This window comes from Ixodes scapularis, unplaced genomic scaffold, assembly GCF_016920785.2.
Source record: "Ixodes scapularis isolate PalLabHiFi unplaced genomic scaffold, ASM1692078v2 PGA_scaffold1__304_contigs__length_218370807, whole genome shotgun sequence".
NCBI classification, from domain to species: Eukaryota; Metazoa; Arthropoda; class Arachnida; order Ixodida; family Ixodidae; genus Ixodes; species Ixodes scapularis.
This window is the reverse complement of record NW_024609846.1, coordinates 49,038,754-49,059,296: the sequence shown is the minus strand read 5'-3', so window position 1 is coordinate 49,059,296 and position 20,543 is coordinate 49,038,754. Positions and strand designations below refer to the sequence as shown.

At 46.1% G+C, this 20,543-nt stretch overlaps 2 protein-coding genes across 2 annotated transcripts in view; one reads left to right on the top strand and one right to left on the bottom strand.

Moving 5' to 3' along the window:
* The window catches only part of LOC8023348 (leucine-rich repeat and WD repeat-containing protein 1), a 33,663-nt gene extending 25,202 nt beyond the window's left edge, over positions 1–8,461 (bottom strand). Inside the window, exons 1-3 of the mRNA XM_029967219.4 lie at positions 8,269–8,461; positions 1,314–1,536; positions 1,128–1,244 (exon numbers count right to left, since the gene is read on the bottom strand). Of these exons, the coding sequence (XP_029823079.2) occupies positions 1,128–1,244; positions 1,314–1,536; positions 8,269–8,336 (408 nt within the window). The 5' untranslated portion in view covers positions 8,337–8,461. The remainder of the gene's footprint in view (positions 1–1,127; positions 1,245–1,313; positions 1,537–8,268) is intronic.
* Positions 8,462–8,594: 133 nt separating this feature from the next.
* On the top strand, positions 8,595–18,787 carry LOC8023349 (mediator of RNA polymerase II transcription subunit 19). Its single transcript, XM_002400510.5, has 6 exons — positions 8,595–8,801; positions 9,905–10,058; positions 12,836–12,935; positions 13,006–13,117; positions 16,094–16,197; positions 18,609–18,787. Exons 1-6 carry the CDS (start codon positions 8,624–8,626, stop codon positions 18,681–18,683), a joined length of 723 nt encoding a protein of 240 aa, XP_002400554.1. The 5' UTR covers positions 8,595–8,623; the 3' UTR covers positions 18,684–18,787.
* The last annotated feature ends 1,756 nt before the right edge of the window (positions 18,788–20,543 follow it).

Below are 20,543 nucleotides of genomic sequence, written 5' to 3'. Positions count from 1 at the left end.
AAAAGAATGACAGAAAAGCCGGAGGCAGACGCAAGGTTAGGCCTCCTCATTCTGCAGCCAATGATTGTTTACCTTTTTACACTGCATGCCGCCAGCATTTTGCCGTGCAGTAAAAAAAAAAATACGACAGAAAAGCTGGAGGCAGACGCAAGGTTAGGCCTGCTCATTCTGCAGCCAATGATTGTTTATCTTTTCACACAGTATTCCGCCGGCGTTTTCCCGTGCAGTAAAGCAAGAAAAGATTAGGCAACGACCATGCAAATGATGGTTTGTTACATCTGTGTTTGTTAAAGTCGTACCAGAAATCTGAACTCCACCGCTGGCAACCGCTGTTCGTGCCCCGCCGCTTCGAGAAGGCCGAAAGGTATGTGATGGTGCCTACGCGGACGTCTTCGTTATTTGTGACATGGGTGCCGTGGTATGTATAATTAAGCTAAGCAGTGACAGTTGTCACTGATCGTCGGAAAGGTCAGTCGGCTGAAGCATTGATGGGCTTTTCAAGTTCGAGCAGCGGCCATTTTGAACGGCGGAGGGGGAAGCGGTGGGGAGGAGTGTGGGGGAGGTCGCTCCAAAAATGCAAGCTTATCTTCCCCTCGTCGATTCGGAGCAGAATTTTGCCTCCCTCGCGGATTTTGGAAAGCGCTCCGGATCTATGAGTGGAATTCACCATAAGGAAAATCTTTTTCTTTTTTTCTTTTTCAGCTGATGTTGGCTTTTGCAGAATTACAATGGGTGCAGACGGAATTACAATGGGTCTGGAAAATATGGTACATACATTTGGGCATTTCAATGGAACCATAGAGGTACAAGAGGGAAAGGGCATGTGCCCGATCCTGATAAGCAGAAGACAAACCGGCTATCCTCCACGGGCATTTCAACCGATTTGGTGGGGTAAAAGAGCGAAAGGGCACACGCCGTTCACATAGTTTGGACAGTTCTGGTAGACTCTACCACCAGAACTGCCCAAACATGAAGGTTCATTTTCCTTTCCCCTTTCACCGTAGTACAGTCATCCACCTCCAGCTTGCACTTGGCCTCTGCCGGGCTTTGTCTGTACGTGCATTGAAGTGCTATCAAAGGCAGAATGCTCACAGTTAAGAGCACCTGCGTCCAGAGACTAAACTCACTTGAGGCAAGAGCTTCTTGTCGCCGCAGGCTTCGAGTTTTCTCAACGGGTTGCAGCTGGACCCGTCCAGGGAAGCCAGTTCGGGTAGCAGCGACACAGCAATGTTTCTGTCTGCGGACTTCAAACAGGCAGGGCGTCAGTTAACAATACATATTCACCAGCGCAAGAGTTGAAAAGGCGTACTCACAACAATCGGATTGCCCGTAACCATCAGTTCGGTGAGGTTGGGGTAACTCTTCAAGAAGGTCAGGTCCTGGATGAGGTTCTCCTCGACGTTGAGACTCCGCAGCTTGGGGAGTTCCAAGTCGGGGAGGGTCCTCAGAGAGTTTCTGGACAGGTCCAGGCACTCCAAGTTGCGCAACCCTCGGAAGTTGCATGGCTCCAGGACACGCAGCTCCCTGTTACTCAAGCTGGGGGAAAAGAATTCACAATTTTCAGAATTAATGGTTTGAGAGTAAATGGACGTGCGGTGTACCAGATCTCAGGCAACGATGCTAAACGTGACCTAGGGCCTTAAACTCGTCAAACACAAAGTTAAGGTCGAAGTTTGCGGATCGTGCCAATTGGACTCGCGCTACGATGACGCGGCGCTTTTGTCGCCTAAATCCAATTGGCGCGCTCCGCAAACTTTCGGCTCCGACCTTGTGTTGGACGAGTTTCGAGCACTTAAGGCCCGTTCACACTCTTGCGACCGAGCACGACTGAGAGACGAGATCTCTTAAAACTTCTTAAATGTTTTTAGAATGACGGAACACACTGGCATTGTGGCGCCATCTATGCGGTGACCATGGAACTGCATTTCACAAGAGCGAAGGTTTTGCGGGATTTCCGAGGTCAAATGTGCGTAATACCCATAGAAAGGCTCGTTTATAACATTGACAAAAGTTTTTCGAGCCAAAAAAGAAAGGATAACGCGCGAGAAATAAAAAAAATATGCCGGACCGCCGAGTTTACACTGCTTCCCAATAGATGGCGCCAGTGTGTTCTCCGGTTTAAGAAGTTTTAAGGAACCCAGGTTTAAGAGGTCGCAAGAGTGTGAACGGGCCTTTAGATTGAGCTTCCCAGTCACCGTCGTTAGACATGGATACTCAAGTCCTATGAAGACTCCTTCTTTCTCCTCTCGATAAGCACAAAGGGCAGTAGTACTAAAAAAACGTTTACTGCGCAAAGAAAAAAAACAAACAGGCAAATTAATATCGAATCACTCCGTCGACAGATCGCACGAGTTATTCCGAAAAGAGTAAAGCTATACGCACTCCGGAGTGCGCTTCGGACGGAAATGGCTATACGCACTCCGCTTTTCTCGTATAAAAAGAGTGGACACAACGAGTTTCCAAAGTGGTGCCATGGCGGAAGAAGAAGAAGTGCTCGCCATTGAACGCCCGAATTTTCGCCTTCCGATTTTAAGTCACTTACTGGGGCCCTTGTGGCCCTGGGACCTGCTGCAAAGAAGGCAGCGATTTAGCAAGACGCAAGATGAGCTCCAAGGAGAGCAGCATGACGGTCCTCGTTGACCGGGTAAATGAACAGGCAGTGGAATGCTCCAAGCAGTCCAAGGAATATCGTATCATTCTTCCACGTCTACCGACAGGTATGCTAGTTACAAACTCTCTCTTTCTGCATGCGGACATGTCCGGAAGGCCCTACAAGGCGACAGACTTCAAGGAAGTTCTGTTTTCGATGATTGAACGAACCGATCTAATAGCATTGGGCCCATATCAAATGAGCCATGTCTGGATGGCTGTCTTCGCCAACGGAGCCGCAAAATGCAAAATCAAGGCATGCGAAGAGCTTGAGATCAAGCAAAAAAGGTGCCTCGTGATTGATCCAACCAAGGACGAAATCAAGATGAAGCTTCTGTGGCTACCACCTCAGCTTCCAGACAGTGAAATCAAGAAGGTGTTGGAACCGTTTGGAACGGTCAAAGATATAACAAGAGAGAAGTGGAGATTTTCAGATCTCGAAGAAACAGACACCCTGACCCGAATAGTGACCCTCGCCCTCAAAGACCATCTCACGGTTGACAAGGTCCCACACACGCTGAACATCTACGGAGTGAACACCCTGGTGGTCATTCCCGGACGACCTCCGCTCTGCCTGCGCTGCAAAGCGATTGGCCATATCCGCAGGCAGTGCTCGACCCCCCGCTGCACGCAGTGCTGGCGATTTGGCCATTCGACCGAGGAATGCATTGTTACCTATGCATCTAAGCTACAAGGTAACGCCTCTCCAGTGGCTGATGTGAGCGAGCACATCATGGACGTCGATGAGATGTTCACGAAAGACTTGGAACCAATGGGCGAGTCTCAGGAATCCCACGAAAATACCTCCAGTTCAGGTGAAGGGCCCTCGGGTCAACATGATGAAGCACCCAAGCCTAGTCGGGAAGAGGTCTTAACGCAAGAAACGCTAACTAGAACCAAGGACGACAGCTCAACCAACAAAGCCAAGGAGGCAAGAAAGTTGTCCATCCAATCAACTTCGCCTACTTCGAATGAGGGAAAAGACGAGAGGACGACAAAGAAGGCGAAGGTGGACACAAGTGAAGCCCTCCTGAATGAGGAACCTTGCTGCTCTAAAGATGCCCTCGTCGTTAGCGAAGATGAACGAGGGCGCGTGGACTTGCAAGAACAGCGGGGAAAGTCGAAGTTTAAGGAACGGAAAAGGACAACCTAACCCGATCAGAAGCCAACGTGTAAATGACCACAGTCAACCTTGGCACCACCCAGACGAGTACTTTCACCATATGCTCACTTAACGTTCGAGGTATAAATTCGCGCAAAAAACAATATCAGCTGTTTCGGTTTTTAGAACCGCACAACATCGACATAGTAGCACTCCAAGAGACAAAAGTTTCTGAAGGAAATGTTCTGTTCTCGGCAAACACCCTATGGGCAAGCTCATACGACATCTACCACTGCCCAGCAATTGATTATTCTGCTGGATGTGCGCTCTTGTTTCGAAAAGGTTTTGACTATCGAATGTGCAGTTTAATCGAAGGTGTGGATGCAGGAAGGCTCCTAGTTGCTAATGCCCTTATACAAGGAAACCCCTGCCGCATAGTCGTTGTTTACGCGTACAATGACCAAGCGCAAAGAGAAAACTTATTTAATCAAGTAAGGATACATGCTGATACCAGATTCGATGTTATTATGCTCGGAGATTTTAACTGTGTTTTGCATGTCAAGGACAGAATTCCGAACAAGAAAATTATGGACCCAAGTGTAGACGTTCTCCGAGCTCTGGTTAGGGATTGCGACCTTATAGATGTTTGCACAACACAGAACGTTCTTCAATACACACACTTTCAGGGTTCATCACATGCGCGTTTGGACCGAATCTACGTACCTGGTTCGGCTAGTAGAGCACTTAGTAACTACAATGTGATCCCTACATATTTTTCAGATCATTGCCTGGTCATTGTCAGTGTAGGTTCGGATCGAAAAAGAAGAAAGGAAAGACCACAGTCATGGGAATGTTGGAAAATGAATGAAACATTGTTAGGAGATAATGAATTTCAAAATGCAGTAGAAGGTCTCATACATGACCTCGAACAAGTCAAAACCGGGTGGTGTCAAAGTTGGGATCTGTTTAAAATGAGGATACGGGAACAAGCGATTGAGAGGTCATCGATAATTAGGTATTATGAAAAAAAAGAAGAGAAGCGCTTAAATGGAGACCTCTTATACCTATACAATCTTGAATGCCAGCAGCCAGGGATGTATAAGAATGAAATCAAAAACATTAAGAAACAAATCGAAGATTACGACAAGAAGCGCTATGAAGGAGCTGCTGTGAGGACTCGCACCCTACAACTAATTGAAGGTGAACAGCCCACGAAGAGAAACATTCATGCTGAACGAGAGTACGTCCGAAAAAAGTCAGTGTCAGTGATAAAACTAAATGGTCAAGAATTGACAAACGAAAACGATATTCAGAATGCATTCGTCTCTCATTACGCCGATCTTTTTGCAACAAGTAATAAGTCTCCCCATCCACGGCTGCGTGAAATAATAGCAAAATTGCCCAGCTTAGAAAATGAAACGAAGGAAAAACTAAATTCTCCCCTTGATATACAGGAGATTACGCAAAACATCACCGAAATGAAAAGTAATAAAGCTCCCGGTCCTGATGGATTGCCTGCAAGCTTTTATAAAAAATGGAAGGAAAGACTAGCACCAATTCTTTGCAACGTTTTCAAAGAATCTTACGCCGAGGATACCTTGCCACTGTCGTTTCGGAAGGCACATACCATACTTATTCCGAAAATCAAGGACCCAATCAAACTGCAAAGAGTTGAAGGCTACCGACCTATCAGTCTCCTGAACTGTGACTACAAGATTTTGGCTCGAATGCTGGCTGGAAGACTTCAAACAGTAATAAGTCGAGTCGTCGGTGATCATCAGACATGTTCCATCAAGGGAAGAAACATACAAACTAATCTCCACACCGTACGATCAATGTTGGAGATATGCCAACGTACACAAGACTCTGCAGCTATATTGCAACTTGACCTGGCAAAAGCCTTCGACAGAGTGGACCACTATTTTCTTTTTGCGCTCTTAAAGCACCTAAATATTGGCGAAATTATTGAAAAAGGCGTAAAGCTTTGTTACAAGGACATATCGACAAGACTACTTCTAAACGGATCTCTGACAAAATCTATACTAGTTCGAAGGTCGGTACGCCAAGGTTGTCCACTCTCGCCGCTACTCTTCAATATCTACCTAGAGCCTCTCTGCAGAAACATCATCAATGACAAAGACATACAAGGGTTTCGCCTTCATGCGTGCGAAGTCAAACTCCTGGCTTACGCGGACGACTTGGTCCTGATCTGCTCCAACAAACCAAGCATCGTAACAGCGATGTCACATGTCGACGACTACTGCCCAGTGTCTGGTGCTTTAGTGAATAAGGATAAAAGTAGTGGTTCGTGGTGCGGGGAGTGGGGTACAACACCTGCCAAGTTCGTCGACATCGAGTGGACAACGAGCAAGCCGCAGCTTTTAGGTGTGCCACTGAATGTCATGGACAATCCGAAACCCATGTGGGATTCTTTAGAAACCAAAGTCAAGTCCGCCGTTCGTATATGGAAGCTAAGATACCTTTCCACGTTTGGCAAAGTTGCCGTTTGCAATATATTTCTTTTGTCAAAATTAACATACATTCTTCAGGTCATGCACTGTTCTAGACTTACAGTTAACAGGTTTAACAGGATTTTTGCAATGTTTATTTGGAATTCAACGTACGAGCCCATGCGGAGATCAAACCTCTTCCGACGAACGGAGGACGGCGGCCTAGGTCTTGGGCATATCTTTGTTAGGCAGCTAATGGCGAGATGGAAATTTTATCGAACACCACAGCACCCGTTTCTAGAAACGTGTAAAACATATTTCTTATCAAAGTACACAGGAACAGCAGTAAATACAGAGTCATCGAGCAAAACGATCACTTTACGCGGCTTCTACAAAGAGGTAGCAGACACCATTGACTTCCTGAGAGCACGGTTTACCGGTGACTTCTTAGAGACATGTTCCAAGAAGAAGTTACTTAAATGTCTACTAACTTCTTTGTTTCCAGACCCACTGTACCGATTGGGTGTATTTGCTGCTCCCCCTAACTGCGAAACTGATGTTTTAAAAAGAGTCAAACGCTTGCCCATTCCACCGAAGTGCAAGTCGTTCTTTTTTCGCTTTCACTCGCGGACAATACCTGTAAAGGAGTGGCGAGAGTCACGGGGTTTTGACGTATTTTGGAGCACAAACTGCAGGCTCTGCAAAACAACTGAGACATTCACCCATGCATTTGTGCTCTGTGTTGATGCAGTCTTCTTCTGGGACGTTTTCAAGAGGACAGTGAAAAAAGACTTTGAAGTCGAAGAAAGTAATTTCCGTTACCTACATTTTGGAGACCAGTTAGATACGGTTCTCGACACATTAGTTGTGATAGGTTTATATAGCCTGTGGAAGACACGGAAAGTTGATACGGACGGAGGGGTTGCCAAACCGTCTTGGGTGAACTTTAAGAATATTGCCACATTCGTTTGTCAGAGCATGCTAGCGTGCTGCGAAGATAATGAAGAATGGAAACAAGCCATAGAAGGCATCAGTCGTTCGCCTGACGTCATATGAGTCCGTGTCACTAGACCAGGATTTTAACACTTTAGGGCCCTCTTTGCCAACTCCCTGTAGTGGAAAACTGAAGTGTGCTGTACATCCTTTGTTTCCAACTATTTCCGAGCTTTCTAATATTACTAGTAACACTCTCTTTGTGTAGGTTGACAACCGTTCAATTCTTTTGTGTCTTTGACGCTTTGTACATAATGTAAATTGTATATAGTGTTCTCGTGTAGATACCCATGTAAATAAACACTTTAAAAAAAAAAAAAAAAAAAAAAAAAAAAGTGGTGCCATGGCATAGCGGTTAGGGTGTCCGCTTCAAACGCAAGTGGACGCGGGTTCGATCCGCGGTGGGCCTACTTTTTTTTTTTTTTCTCAAACTTTTTGTTTTGTTGAGGCATTTGGCGATATTTACGACATTTCCTTTTTTCGATGACCAGTAAAAAACAAAAACAAAAATCGAATGTTGTCGAGAAACTTCGCAGAACTAAATGGTATCGGACTCCCTTTCCGGAGGTGTGATCGGGGACAGCGGGGCTTGGATTGCCGGCTGGACGCCGCGAAGCGGCGTGTACTGGTTACGCTTTGTAATTAGCAGCCGATACTGTCGCCGCGAAGCGGCGTGAACGCAGGCGGGGGGCTGTGTTAACGAGCGCCCCAGTGATTCACGCGCCGTTCGAAAAGGGTGGCCCGAGCGGCATGATCTCTCGGAGGAGTGCGTATAGCCATTTCCGCGCGAAGCGCACTCCGGAGTGCGTATAGCTTTACTCTTCCGAAAATCGTGGCTTAAACTTTGTTTGATGCGGACTAGTTACAAGAGAATTCCATCTGATCTGGAACTGCAGGAAACCGAAATAGTGGCTCTAACGATCTCGACCGAGAACGAAAGTTAGGACAAACCAGGTGCATGCGCACATTAACCCGCAAAACAACAACAACAAGGAAAGAACAATCGCCGGTACCGGTTGGTCTAACGTTAAATTCGTCTCCCCCACAAGGTTACGATGTAGCTTCGCTACTCACTCCAACACCTTGACATCTTTCAGGGACTTGCACGCACTCAAAGCGAGAATGTCGTCCTCGGAAACCATGTTAAAACAAAGCTAAAATCAGTGTGGCTAAAAGCTCAAGTCAAAGATAAAATTAGATGCCTCGCACGATAACTGAGCAAAGTGAAAAATGCGCGCCGACGCGCGCTGCTAGGCGGGCGCGTTGAAGTATGCTGCCGATGCTGCTACGGCTGCTACTCAGCTAAAACAGGAAGCGGAAGTGGTTGAAGTGTGACGTCACCACATTACTTCATTTGCAAAAGGCGGTAACATTTGCACGCATTGGCATGGGCTGCACGGAATGACGGGAAACAACATGGCAGGCGACAATGGCTGATGTAGTGCGTCGGACGGACCAGTATTCCCCAAAATCGAGCCCTCGCGGGTCTCGTTCACCGGTTGTGTCTCGCCAGGACACAACCGGGACGCTCAAGACGACGATATCACTCGGCAAGACTCCGGCCATCGTCCACAGCGGCCCCTTTTATCTCATGAAAGAGCCCCCCAGTGAGTTGTCACTCGTCGCAGTATCTGCCGTCGATCGATTGATCCCTTATCGACCTCGATCACTGGTTCGGGTTAGCGCGCCTGGTCAGGACCATTCCGGCTAATCCACCCAGGACTTTAGCTGTAGCATTAGTGGCGGCGGGTCTGTGCCTTCAACAACCGAGGTCTCCTGTCCGTGGGATACCAACGGAAATCAATGTGCGGACAAACACACCTACCGTGGGTTAATTAATTAATGTACTTATTCGTGTGCATATATTGCCTCATATCACCTCCGTAGGGAATTCGAAACCAGCGGGCAATGGATGCTTTCTAGCGTTGCAAATAACACTTTCTGCTGTACTGTGCTACGTGACAGGCGTAGAAAAATAGCCTTACGTTTTTTGTTAAAGGCAGTGGCAGCAATGCTTTCCCTCACTCTTAAACAAGTACGGGTCATAAAAAGGAGGCGAGTGGTACATTAAATGGCACACAACCGTTAGCCCGAGAAGGTAGAAAGGAAGATGCATATTGAGGCACAAAATATAGGAGCTTTAAAGCTGTAGCTTAGACAGTGCAAGCCACCGCCCGTTAGGAAAGGTACAGTTGGTACCGTCGACTCTCCTGTCTTACATCGAACAAGGTACATAAAAGGAAAAGAGCTGATTACATAGTTGAAATTCACTCGTTGCCACATCTGCGTTCATTGTTTCCGATCTTCCATGGCATTCGTATGGCCCACATTGAGCTGTACGTGTCTGTTAGTCGTGGCAGACAATAAGTGGAGGCCCACTCTGAGCACGTGCAGAGTACCAGTGTGCACAGCTGTGGCAGCCGGTGAATGCGGAGACAGTTGCCGTCGTCTTGCGCAGGAGTTGCGGTGACGTCACAATGACGCTGAGTTCTGATTGGCTTTGATCGAAAGGATCATGGGTAGACCTGAATGCTAGATGCCTTGAGGTATACCCACTATTTTTCTCAATCAGCCAATAAGAGCTTGGCGTTCTGACATCATTGCAACTGGTGTGGAAGTAGTAGATGAACTTGCGCTCTGCATAGCTCCTGTAGCCCCATCGGGCGCTCGAGCAATGTGTGACACTCATTTGTCTCGTGCCCCCAACCAGAAAGCGAACTCACCGGTGCCACCAACCTGATGGTCTCATATGGCCTGGAGCATTCCTACAACAAGTTCAGCGGCCGGAAGGTCAAGGACCAGCTGAGTGCCTTCCTGCCCAACCTGCCCGGAAACATTGATGCACCCGGCGACCAGGACAACAGGTTATCGCACAGTTTTTGCGCTGGCCTCGGGGAGCCTCTCGATAGATGGCGCGGAATTCCATCCGCATGGCTCGTCTTTCGGCTGACGACCTAGGACTCTGACAGAAAAAACATTGTTAGCCTCCTCCTTTGAAAAGAAATATAAAATTGGTTAAAATTGAAACACCATTTCGCACCAAACCAACACCATCTAACTCTCACTGAACCGTTTTGCAGAACCACGTTGTTGAAAACATCCTTCTTTCTCGCTACTGTGAATGAATGGAACACGCTTTCCTGGGGTGTTGTTAGCTCAGTGTCGCTTGCTACTTTTAATCTGAAAGCATTAACTGGGGGTCCCATGGAGCGCGGCGACGTCATCAGCTGCCGCACCAAAGAGCAGCTAAACTCCCCGCTCCCACTGGAGCTAAGTGAGGATGCGATTTGAAGGATCCCAGCTTTGAAGCGGCGCAAAATGCCGAGCCAAACGGCAAATAAATTCCCCTCTCCGAGTGAAGCCGAAATCTGATGGATAGGGCTCTTGTTGGCTGGCGCGCATCATAGTTTTAAAGGACACATGCAAAGGAAAAAAACATTTTTTTTTAGACAGCTTAGATGGAAAAAGGATGTCATAAAACGATTTTACAACGAAGAAACAAAATTTTTAGAGCTATATTTACGGCGCTATACGAATTTGTAGTTGGCGCTCGCGGGAGCCGCCGCTGGTCACGTGGTAGGCCCGCGCGCCGCCGCACGCTGAGCGTTGTGCGAACGCCGCTTCAACGCGTTTCTCCACGCCGCCGTCGCCGCCGCCGCACAAGTTCGTCTGCTTCGGGGCGCCGCCGCCGTCGTCTGGCCGGCGCAAAGGTCTATCACGCCTGCTTGCGCTTTTTCAGGAGTATCCTTTGGGCTCTAAAAGTTACTTTTTCGTCTTGGTTTTTTGTTATACTTCAAACAAAGATGAATAAGTTACTTTTACAGGCCATAGGAAGCTTTCGAAAGAGAGCAAGCACCACGTGATGAATAAAGACCAGTCACGTGATAAATACAGACCACGTTTACGCGGTGCCCGCGGGCGCCAACTACAAATTCGTTTTGCGCCGTAAATATAGCTGTAAAAATTTTTTTTCTTCGTTGTAAAGTCGTTTTATGGTGTCCTTTTTCCATCTAAGCCGTTTAAAAAAAAAAGTTTTTTTCCTTTGCATGTGTCCTTTAAGTAATAAGGCTCCCATTGGTCGAGGCGCGTCAGTTTCAAGGAGAGCCACACATGGTGCTACGTGCCTGCACCAGAGCACGCCGGGAAAAGGAAGCGTTTGGATGGCGGAGCCTCCCAGAAAGAGCCCGCTCGAGCATAACAGCGCGGCCACTTCACGAGAACGCGCGCAAGAACAGCATTCATGCTTTCGCATTCACAACTCGTTAGAAGTGCTTTGGTGTACCTCGAGCCTTTTTAATGACGCTCTATATAAGCACTTTGTCGCTTAGCTAATTCACTGTCCTGTTATTTGTCCATGATTACCTTGGTATGTTGCACGGCTACACATTTATGGCTCCCTGCTTTTACGTTCAAAGTGAATGCTGGCAGTATAGACAAATATATTAACAAAAAATCAACTTGCCGACATTTTGCCAACTTCTCGGAATGATGTTCATCTTGCAAGTGCAATGTGATGCGAAAATGTAGTTGCCATAAGTGATTATCAATATCTCGCTAAAGAGAGAGAGAGAGAGAGCGAAAATAAATGGTTGGTTTGGAAAAATTGGCATATATTTGGCTGGAACCTTACTTCACTGCATGGTTACAGCAAAATCTGTGATTTATTGTACCCTCAGGGCCCGAGGGCAATACAGAGGGGAGTGGCTTACAAATGGAAATTAACACTTAAAAGAACAAAATAACAACCTAAGAAAATAGAAACACGAACTTAGTAACCATTAACTTGGAAAATTGGTTAAACAACGTTTAAACATAATGACGTCTGTTGCACACACAACTGACGATGGAAGGTGGCTCCACGTGATTGTTGTTTTGGGGATGAACGAATTATAAAATGTAAAAGAGTGATTTGCCGCCGGCAGCTTGTTTGTGTTTCTGTATCAGATTGCTTGCTGACATTGTTGAAGTGATGGGTGGCAGCGGACAGCAGTATTTTTAGGGGTTTAATTTTGCTTTTGTATATAAATGTTTCTAGTTTCATCTATGAAAGCATTAGCGAATTGCAAGAGCTTGCTTGCAAAGCATATGTGTGTTATTCTTCAGTGAGTGGTTTCTAGTACATTTGCGTGGAAGTTCCAAAGATCTATGCTTTTTTTTCTTATGCACAGTGTATTTTAATCTATTCCATTTGTAGCCTTCTCTTCACTGCATATAAAACTTGTTTCCCAGTATGAATGACAACTAAGAGACAACGGAAACCTCTGCGACACAGATTGCTCCATTTTGCCACAATTTCACTTTTTCACAATTGTCACTTCATTTTTGTTTCAAGGAACGCGTCTGGAATGCTCTCTTGTCCGACCAATGTTTAAAACGTGTTTAGCCTTGTAAACGACGAGAACTACCACTAAGCTCTGCGACGCATTTTACGAGCTGCGACACCTTACACAGTTTCTTTTTTTTCTGGGCAAAGAAAATCATTATCATTTGATGATGATTTGCTTTAACTGGAAAACAGTGGCCCCAAGATTTGATGCCCTTACTCCTTTGAAGAGGAAAACAGCTTTTCTCTCCCTTGTCGTTTGTGTCCAGACGCTGGTTATTTGCGTCTCCTAAAACAAACATTGTGTTGGCGTCACAGCTCCCTACGGTCCCTGATCGAGAAGCCCCCGGTGGGAGGAAAGGAGTTGCTCGCGCTGTCGGGAGCGCAGCTCGTCGGCTTCCGGCTTCATCCCGGACCGGTGAGGCCGCCTCTGATTGCTTCCGAAACGTCGCTAATTGTCTTTCGTCGTCTTCTTCGCAACATTTCAGTTGCCGGAGCAGTACCGCATGATGAGTCAGCAACCGCAGCGGAAGAAACACAAGCACAAGAAGCACAAGCACAAGATGGGCGACACTCCCAACCACGAATCTCAGCAGCAAGGTGAGAATGCCGTTGCGGCGTACTCGTTTGCTACGGACGTGACGGAGATGGGGGAAAGGAACACTGGACACAAACTTTCTAAATACTACTACTAATTTTTTTTTAAGTAAAAAAAAAAGATGGCTGCTACTTTTTCGCATTCATAGGAAATTTGTAAATGTACAGTAAATCTTGGGCTGGTGAGTCGCTGGGAAAGTTGAGACCCCCAACACTTAAGATTTTATACTAATGTAGACACCGGTCATAGTAATGCCTGCCTTTCCAAGCATGTGTAGTAAGAAAAGCTAGGGTAACAATAATGAGAGCAAGTACATAGTTTCTTGTACCACGTCTTTTTTTTTTTTTTGCATTTGTGTTGTTATTTGCTTATTTACGTACATATGTAACCAGTTGGTTCACTGTAGTAGGGCTGTGTTCAAAGAAATGCAAATAAAACATTTTTGGGGCAAAGTGTATGTCCTTATTTATCTTGCCAAACTCTTTTTTTTCTTAAAGGCATTCTAAAGATGTAGGCACACAAGTTTTTAATTTAGGCACTAAAATCTTGCATTCCTACATCTTTAGTAGAAAGAGCTTCTAGTGAATGTGCCATTGTTTTTATTTATTTATTTATTCGTGGTACCTACATTCAGCGTAACCATCAGTCAGAACAAAATAACAAAAGCAAAGTCACAAAAAAGTGAGTGGAGTGAGTGACGCACATCTTATAACTGGTGCAACTATGAGTTTCTTCTACTGCATTCAGTTGTCTTTGTAGGCATAGTATCGTGTTTCCACATATGGGATTATCTCACTGTTTCCATAAAACTCCGTGCAAGCACCCACTTAGTTCAAGCACCGATAATTAACATTTCCCTAATTTGTTAATTCTGCATATTATACGTTGCGCTCCTGATTTGACCGGACAAATGCCCACGTCTAGATTAACCCAGTTTTCAGTGGAAGTGGGATTTTAAAGTATACTTCTACAGCGGAGCTGTTAAGGGCTAGGTTCCCCAGGATCGTGTCCGCGTATGTCGGCACAAACCTACCTGGACAGCTATCGCCATCTATAGGCGACGGCAGCAAGCACACAACCAGTATGGTTTCCGCCGTCGCTCGTGGATGGCGGCAACCTTTCCACCTACAGTGTAGACCGCATATAATGTATGTCGCGGGAGTCGCGAAAATCCGCACTATAAGCGGTACTGCACTATAACCAAAACATCAATTTTTTAAGCCAAAATACATGCCATGAGACAACTTACCTCTGTAAAAGAATTTATTTTATGTTAGATGAAAAATAAAGCTTAGTTTGAGGAAAGTCTTTACTTCACCAGACTAGTACACTTCTCTCTCAAGTGTGTCACACATTTCGATAGAAATGAGCGACTTTTGCCTGGCGCAGCCTTTTAACGGCGTCGCGGGTTGTGGACGGACGTTGCGAGCGTTCAGGATTGCTAACCCTATTCACTTTTCTCCGGCGATGAAAACGCGTGAGAATTCGCATCCTTTACACGGTACGCGCCAGTAATACCTTCAACTTGAGCACAGGCATGAAATGCTCCAAATAAGAAATCCGGGCGATGTTCGAAAACACAAATGCTTAGAAAGCACCACTGTAGTCAAAGTAAACAAACTCGACGACACATAACGAAAATTGACAGTCAAGGATAGCGCTTTTACGCGGAACGATGAGCTTTCACCACTCACAACCGATGCCATGTTTGCGGATGGAAGCAGCCGGCCCGCGACCGGCATGCAACGCGCGCGAACACTTCTCCTTGACCTGCAATTGGTTTGTCGTTGCAGTTTCCAAATTCCAACGCAGCGGAGGGACGCATGCACGTGAACGACACGTGCGTGCGTCCCTCCGTCGCTTTGGCAACTGAAGCCTCTCTCTTCGCTTCTCCCCGCTTCTTCGAGCAACCTCCTTGCCTCGCGAGTGCCGCTTGCGGCTCGCGCCGTTATCTCCGTTATCTAGTGTCGCACAGGGAAGCGTGCTCGCTGCGTCGGTCGGTCCGGGTCGGTCGGCGGGCTCATCCAGAAACCGCACTATAACCGGTATTTCCCTTCGCGCGCCTGCATTTTAAGCGGTATGTAATTACATGGACTTCTATGGGAGGCGAACCGGTGGTTTAAAAAAGCTGCATTATACCCGGTCCTGCACTAAAAGCGGTTACGTTGTAAGTGGTCTATACTGTATAATTGAAGAATGGATAGTTGGGCGCGTTGGTGTGAATTCGTTGTAAGAAACAGCGCGAAAAACAGACGACGACGAAGAAGCACACGTAACAAGCGCAGCGCTCGTCACGTTTGTTTCTTCGTCCTCGTCTGTTTTGCGCGCTGTTTCCTACACTCCTACGCTCTTATCAGTTTCGGTTTGGACTCACGATGGGTCGGCCGTGCACCCTTTCGGGGAAAGGAGACAGGCTGCGGAAGGAGCGGCGACGTATGCAGCAGCGCGAATGGGTCCGTAACTGCTGCAAAGCCGCTGTCGCCTCGACTTCCACTGCGTCCAGCGCTTCGGATTCCCTTGCCAAAGAGCACATCGCTTGCCTGGAAAGCCGCCGCCGAGAACAGAACCAGCAATGTAAAGGGCGCCAACGGGTCAACACCACGGACGATGATCGTGCCACGGAGTCGAAACGCCAGGCCCGGCGACGACTGCACTCCACGCCGGCTGAACAGTTCCCGGGTGCGATGGCGAAGTTCCGGAGGGAGTTTTTGGAGAACCCATTTGTCGTCACGTGCGCTGTGTGCGATTGACTCTGATTCGCCAGAGACGTATCCACGATCTGCGGCATGTCGGACAAAAAGAAGCTGGAATCGGGCGCGTGCGCGTTGCGGCACTGTATCGAGTACAGCTCTGTTGGTCTTCCTTCTTCACGAGAGTGGAAAGGCTGAACATTTTTTTTTCTGTATCATTTGTTACTCAGAGTTGAGTGTTTCGATAATAATGCGAGACTGCATTCTTTGTTTTTCTGTTTTCTTCAGAAAATGCATCGGACGCGTCACACGAAAAGAAGCACAAAAAGCAGAAGCGGCACGACGAAGAGAAGGAGCGCAAGAAAAAGAAGAAAGAGAAGAAAAAGAAGAAGGTGAGTTGCGGGCAAAGGGAGGAATGTCACCAGTTGCTCATTTACTCGTATAAACCACCGCAATAGTGAATAGATTTTCTGAGCAGTAACTTTAGTTGCATTTAGTAACAGAGACATTCTGCGAGTTCACCCAGAAGATTTGTCACCGTAGGTTGAGGGAAGAACGTCGTCTGTAGTCCGACTTTCAGTGAGAGCCCAAGCATTACGAACTCAAGCACCATTTGGGTCGTCAGCCAGAGTTGAACTCGGCCACAACACTTTTGCCAGAGAAGCGCAGACCACCTGCTAGGAACAATCCGCACATACAAGTGCCGGAGGATGCCCTTAAAGGAAGTTTTTATCAGTTGTTTCAAAGTTGTAAGTAAATATAGAGCACATTGCATTGCACTCTTGATTTGCCTTGCATGACATATAATGTCTTAGGAATTTAAAATCGGGTATGTTGTATACTTTGTCAGAGTCAAGGCGGTCACGCAACCAGGCAGGAAGTTAATTCACCTTCAAGGCTCTTGGTAGCTTTTGCTTGTCTTTAAGAAGAAGGTGACCCCAAGTGTAGAACATCAAGTGCCGTAAAAGTGGCGTTGGGCTTACATACTTTAGTCGTGCACGGTAAATTAAACTTAAAAGAAAACATTACAACTAAAATTGTGTAATTTGTTTTTTTATTTTTCAAACAGGGTCAGTGCCATTGCTGCTACATTAGGTTTCTGTCAACTTCTTTCCACTAACATGCCTTTGCATGCCGCTGCTCTGAATTGCAGAAGAAGCCTTCGAACGCTTGAAAAGTAAAAAGCATTTGGAAGAAGAAAATGCAGAACATAAAAAAAAGCATACAGGTGCTCCTGGAGCAAATGGTCCGTCCGGAGAAAAGCGGGACAAATCGTTAAAGACGTAACAGTCGCATCAAAACAGGAAAGATGGATTCTCCAACTCCTTGCCTTTAAAAATGGTTTGGTGATGGGTTACATGTATGGAATGAGCTGCAACCCCACATTGCGATTGGAAAAAAAAAAAAAAAAAAAGAAGAAGAAATAGTGTGAAAATATAAAAAATAAAATGCTACCTAAATGCTTTTAAAAATTGCAGCAAGTGATATATAAAAAAATGTATAGCAGGCCCTAGCCATAGGTGATATTTGTTTTCTCCCAATAACAAGTAGATTTTCCTACCCTTACTCAATACTGCAAAAGAATTCATGTGCAAAAAAAAAAAAAAAAAGCTTGAGATTGATTTTTTTTTTTTTTTAATAACATTATTGTTTGGGGAAGACGGTATCAGTATAAATTGATAATTGGCAACCAGTTATTTAAGATCGATTCAATAACTTTTTGAAATAATTGCCTTAGCTGGCACATTCCACTCAGAGATTTCGTTGTGCATCATCGAAATATTCCATAGCGGCGAAAACTGAACTCTGCTCCTGGCTATTTAGTGGTAAAGCTAGGCCGTTTACAGTCTGCCGCACTGAAACTATGCCCATAATAAATAGAGGTGTCTTACAACCTCGGTTGGGAAATGCTGCACCATTTTTTTTTTCAGCTTCAGGTTTTAATACACGCAACTTCATCCAGTTCATTTGCATAGTATGCTTTCTTTTTTATCAAGGGGTGATAGTGCTTCTGGCAACCAAGAAAATAATTAAGATTTGGGAGGCAACCTGCTAAACTTTAAGAATTTGAGAATTAACTTCTCGCTGCAGGGTTGCACACCTGCTGAGAAAAGCAAACAAAAGTCGAATTGAACCCAGAGGACCAGCGTGAGAGACTGCAAGTCATCTTAATTCTTTCACCTCTCCGCTAGTATGCATTCAGTTTATTTAAATCACTGCTGTTTTCGGTTTTGGATAGCCATTGAAATTGTGTGTTATGGATTGTATTATTTGTAGTATTGACAGTGTGCCTCAAATGGCTCGTTAGTACACTTTGCTTCATCGTAACTTGGCAAAGAGCGAAAGCTATGACTGCCTTGAGTCAACCAGAGCAACAGAGCCAAGCACGTGACAGCTCTCCGCAGGAGAGGAGCACCCCGACGATATATTGTCACATGCCTCACTCCAACGCGCTGATTGGCCCACCAGGGTTGTAGCCTTCGCCGTTTGCCAAGTTACGGTGAAACAGAGTATAGTCAAGTATTCAGAGTTCTGTGTAATCACTGCACACGACAGGACGGCCGTCTATCGACTGGTGGTTTTGTTGTGGATAAAAGCCGGATTCGGAGTCGCCGACATTTTCTCTCAGTTGTTGGACCCTCGTGGGTCATGTCTTATAAAAGTCTAAGCATTTCTTCTCAGGCCCTTTAGGTTTTCGAGGTGACTACGACACACAACACGTGTCATAAAGCGTGGGAAGGCTGCCCTGTGCAAGCCTTAGAGTGCCTGACCCCTTGCCGTGGTCCCCCCTTGGCGTCCGCAGAAACACAGTCCCGAGGCCACACCAGCCAACCCGGGCAACCCGGCCCTCCCCAACGGAGCCCAGAGGGTCATGTGACACCCCGCAAGGACGTCGTCGTCCCCTCCTCCTCACCCCTACTCCATCCCGGCCCTTGGGGGCAGTAGAGAAATGTATCAACAAAGAATGAGTCTAGATGATCATTGTGTCTTCGTCTGCCTGGGACTCGTAACAAACTCGGATGCTTTTGCAGGAACAAAAGGGGGATCGGTGGCCAGGTGTATTAGAGCACTGCGGCTCGGAGCATGTGGAGCGAAAGCTAGCACAGCAGAACCCAGCGCTCCTGGGTTCAATCCCCACCCCTGCCCATTTTGATCTGGATGGGCATAGCATTGTATCGGCTTGCGGTCGTGTATCACTGCTGTGTGGTACATGTTGGAGACCGCTGTTTAAACAAACACACAATTACAATTGTCTGAACAAAAGCTTGGGTTATCTCTGTCACAGCAGCAGGACAGTCGTTGGGGCTCTGCGCAATTTTGTTTCTTCCCTAATATGTATTTAGTACATCCAAGTGCAGATTTTCTCTGTCTGCCTGTTGGCTGTGTAAATGAGTAACGATAAAATACTGTAAAATTGCCTACTCGAAATTTTAGGTCTTCGTCTCCGCCTTCTCAGCTTCGGTCTTACGTGACCGATCCCGTCGCGTATGTACTAGAAAAGCGGCTAGTGTGGAGGAGCACCTCAATTACCTAGGTTGCCTCAGAACTCTATGGCGGGTGCCTGATATTTCCTTCTCTTTATTTTTACGTCTCGAAGGTAGCGGGTGGGCGCTTATTGCATGGGTGCATGCTCTGTATTTTACGGCACATTGATATAAATTGAAAAAAGGGGAAGTATACGATCCAAGAACAATGTGTTGTCTACCTACCTTTTTTTCGAAGTTCCATAACAGTTTAATGCAGTGCTTCTCAAATGGGGATTTGCAGACCCTTTGGGATTACCGAAGGCCCTGAAAAGTTGCACCATCAGTCAAGCCAAGCACCAAAACTTTTTTTTTTATGGATGCTGGCTGTTCCACAAAGCTAGATAGACTGAATCATGTGCACCGAGTGAGTAGGGTAGGTTATTCTCTGTTTCAGGGCTGCTAAGTTGTTTGCACATATTTAGTTTCCTTCCTTTACCCTTTTGTTGCAATCGTTCAATCCCAACAAACAAAAAAAAACAAAAAAAAGTAAGACTGTGGAAAGAAAAAGTGGGGACAAGGGGAAGGAAAGACACAAACTCCATCCAATGTAGGAAATATGAAGTGATTGGCACACATTGCCTTGGTAGATTTCAGGATAATGCTGGAATCCCCGTTTAATCAAGTTTTAGGAAAAGGTGACCATCTGGAGATTCGGCATGTAGACTGCAGGGGTTCCCAAACCGTGTTTCAAGGAACCCAGGGGTGCTTTTATCCCCGGGGTACCCTCATCGAAACCCTTGGAAACAACATCAGTATTTGCCTAAAGTTCACTATTTACTCTGTAGTATACCAACCTTTCTGACCCATCCTCTCACTGTACTCCAAAACTGAAAGGTAGCTCATAAACTCTCTACACAGTTTATTACCCATCTTTCTGGGGAGGTACATGGGGAATGGCAACAGAAACGTCCCTTAAAACTCGACCTATTTGGAGACTTCATTGCAGCATTCATTGTCCCAACCTCACACACAATATCCTTCCCTGTGGATGCAAAACTGGTAAGAAACCTTTGGAAAAGGATTATGGCTCGTGGAGAGCCCATCGATGCTAGACCTAATGTAACCGTCCATTAAAAGGCCTGCAGAAAAGCTTTTAAACTTTGCTTGTACTGGAGACAGCCAAGTAGTTGGAATGTGTAAACATTTGGACCTTATTGATCATCTGCAAATGACATTTATGATTTAATTTGACGCACATTTTTGCGGTTTGG

What these genes read in the sequence shown, in the direction of transcription:
- LOC8023349 (XM_002400510.5), top strand. Translation starts at nt 8,624, where the DNA reads ATGGCTGATGTAGTGCGTCGGACGGACCAGTATTCCCCAAAATCGAGC. An exon ending in TCTCATGAAAGAGCCCCCCA is followed by an intron (nt 8,802 to 9,904) that starts GTGAGTTGTCAC and finishes GCCCCCAACCAG; the next exon opens with AAAGCGAACTCACCGGTGCC. An exon ending in CCACGAATCTCAGCAGCAAG is followed by an intron (nt 13,118 to 16,093) that starts GTGAGAATGCCG and finishes TGTTTTCTTCAG; the next exon opens with AAAATGCATCGGACGCGTCA.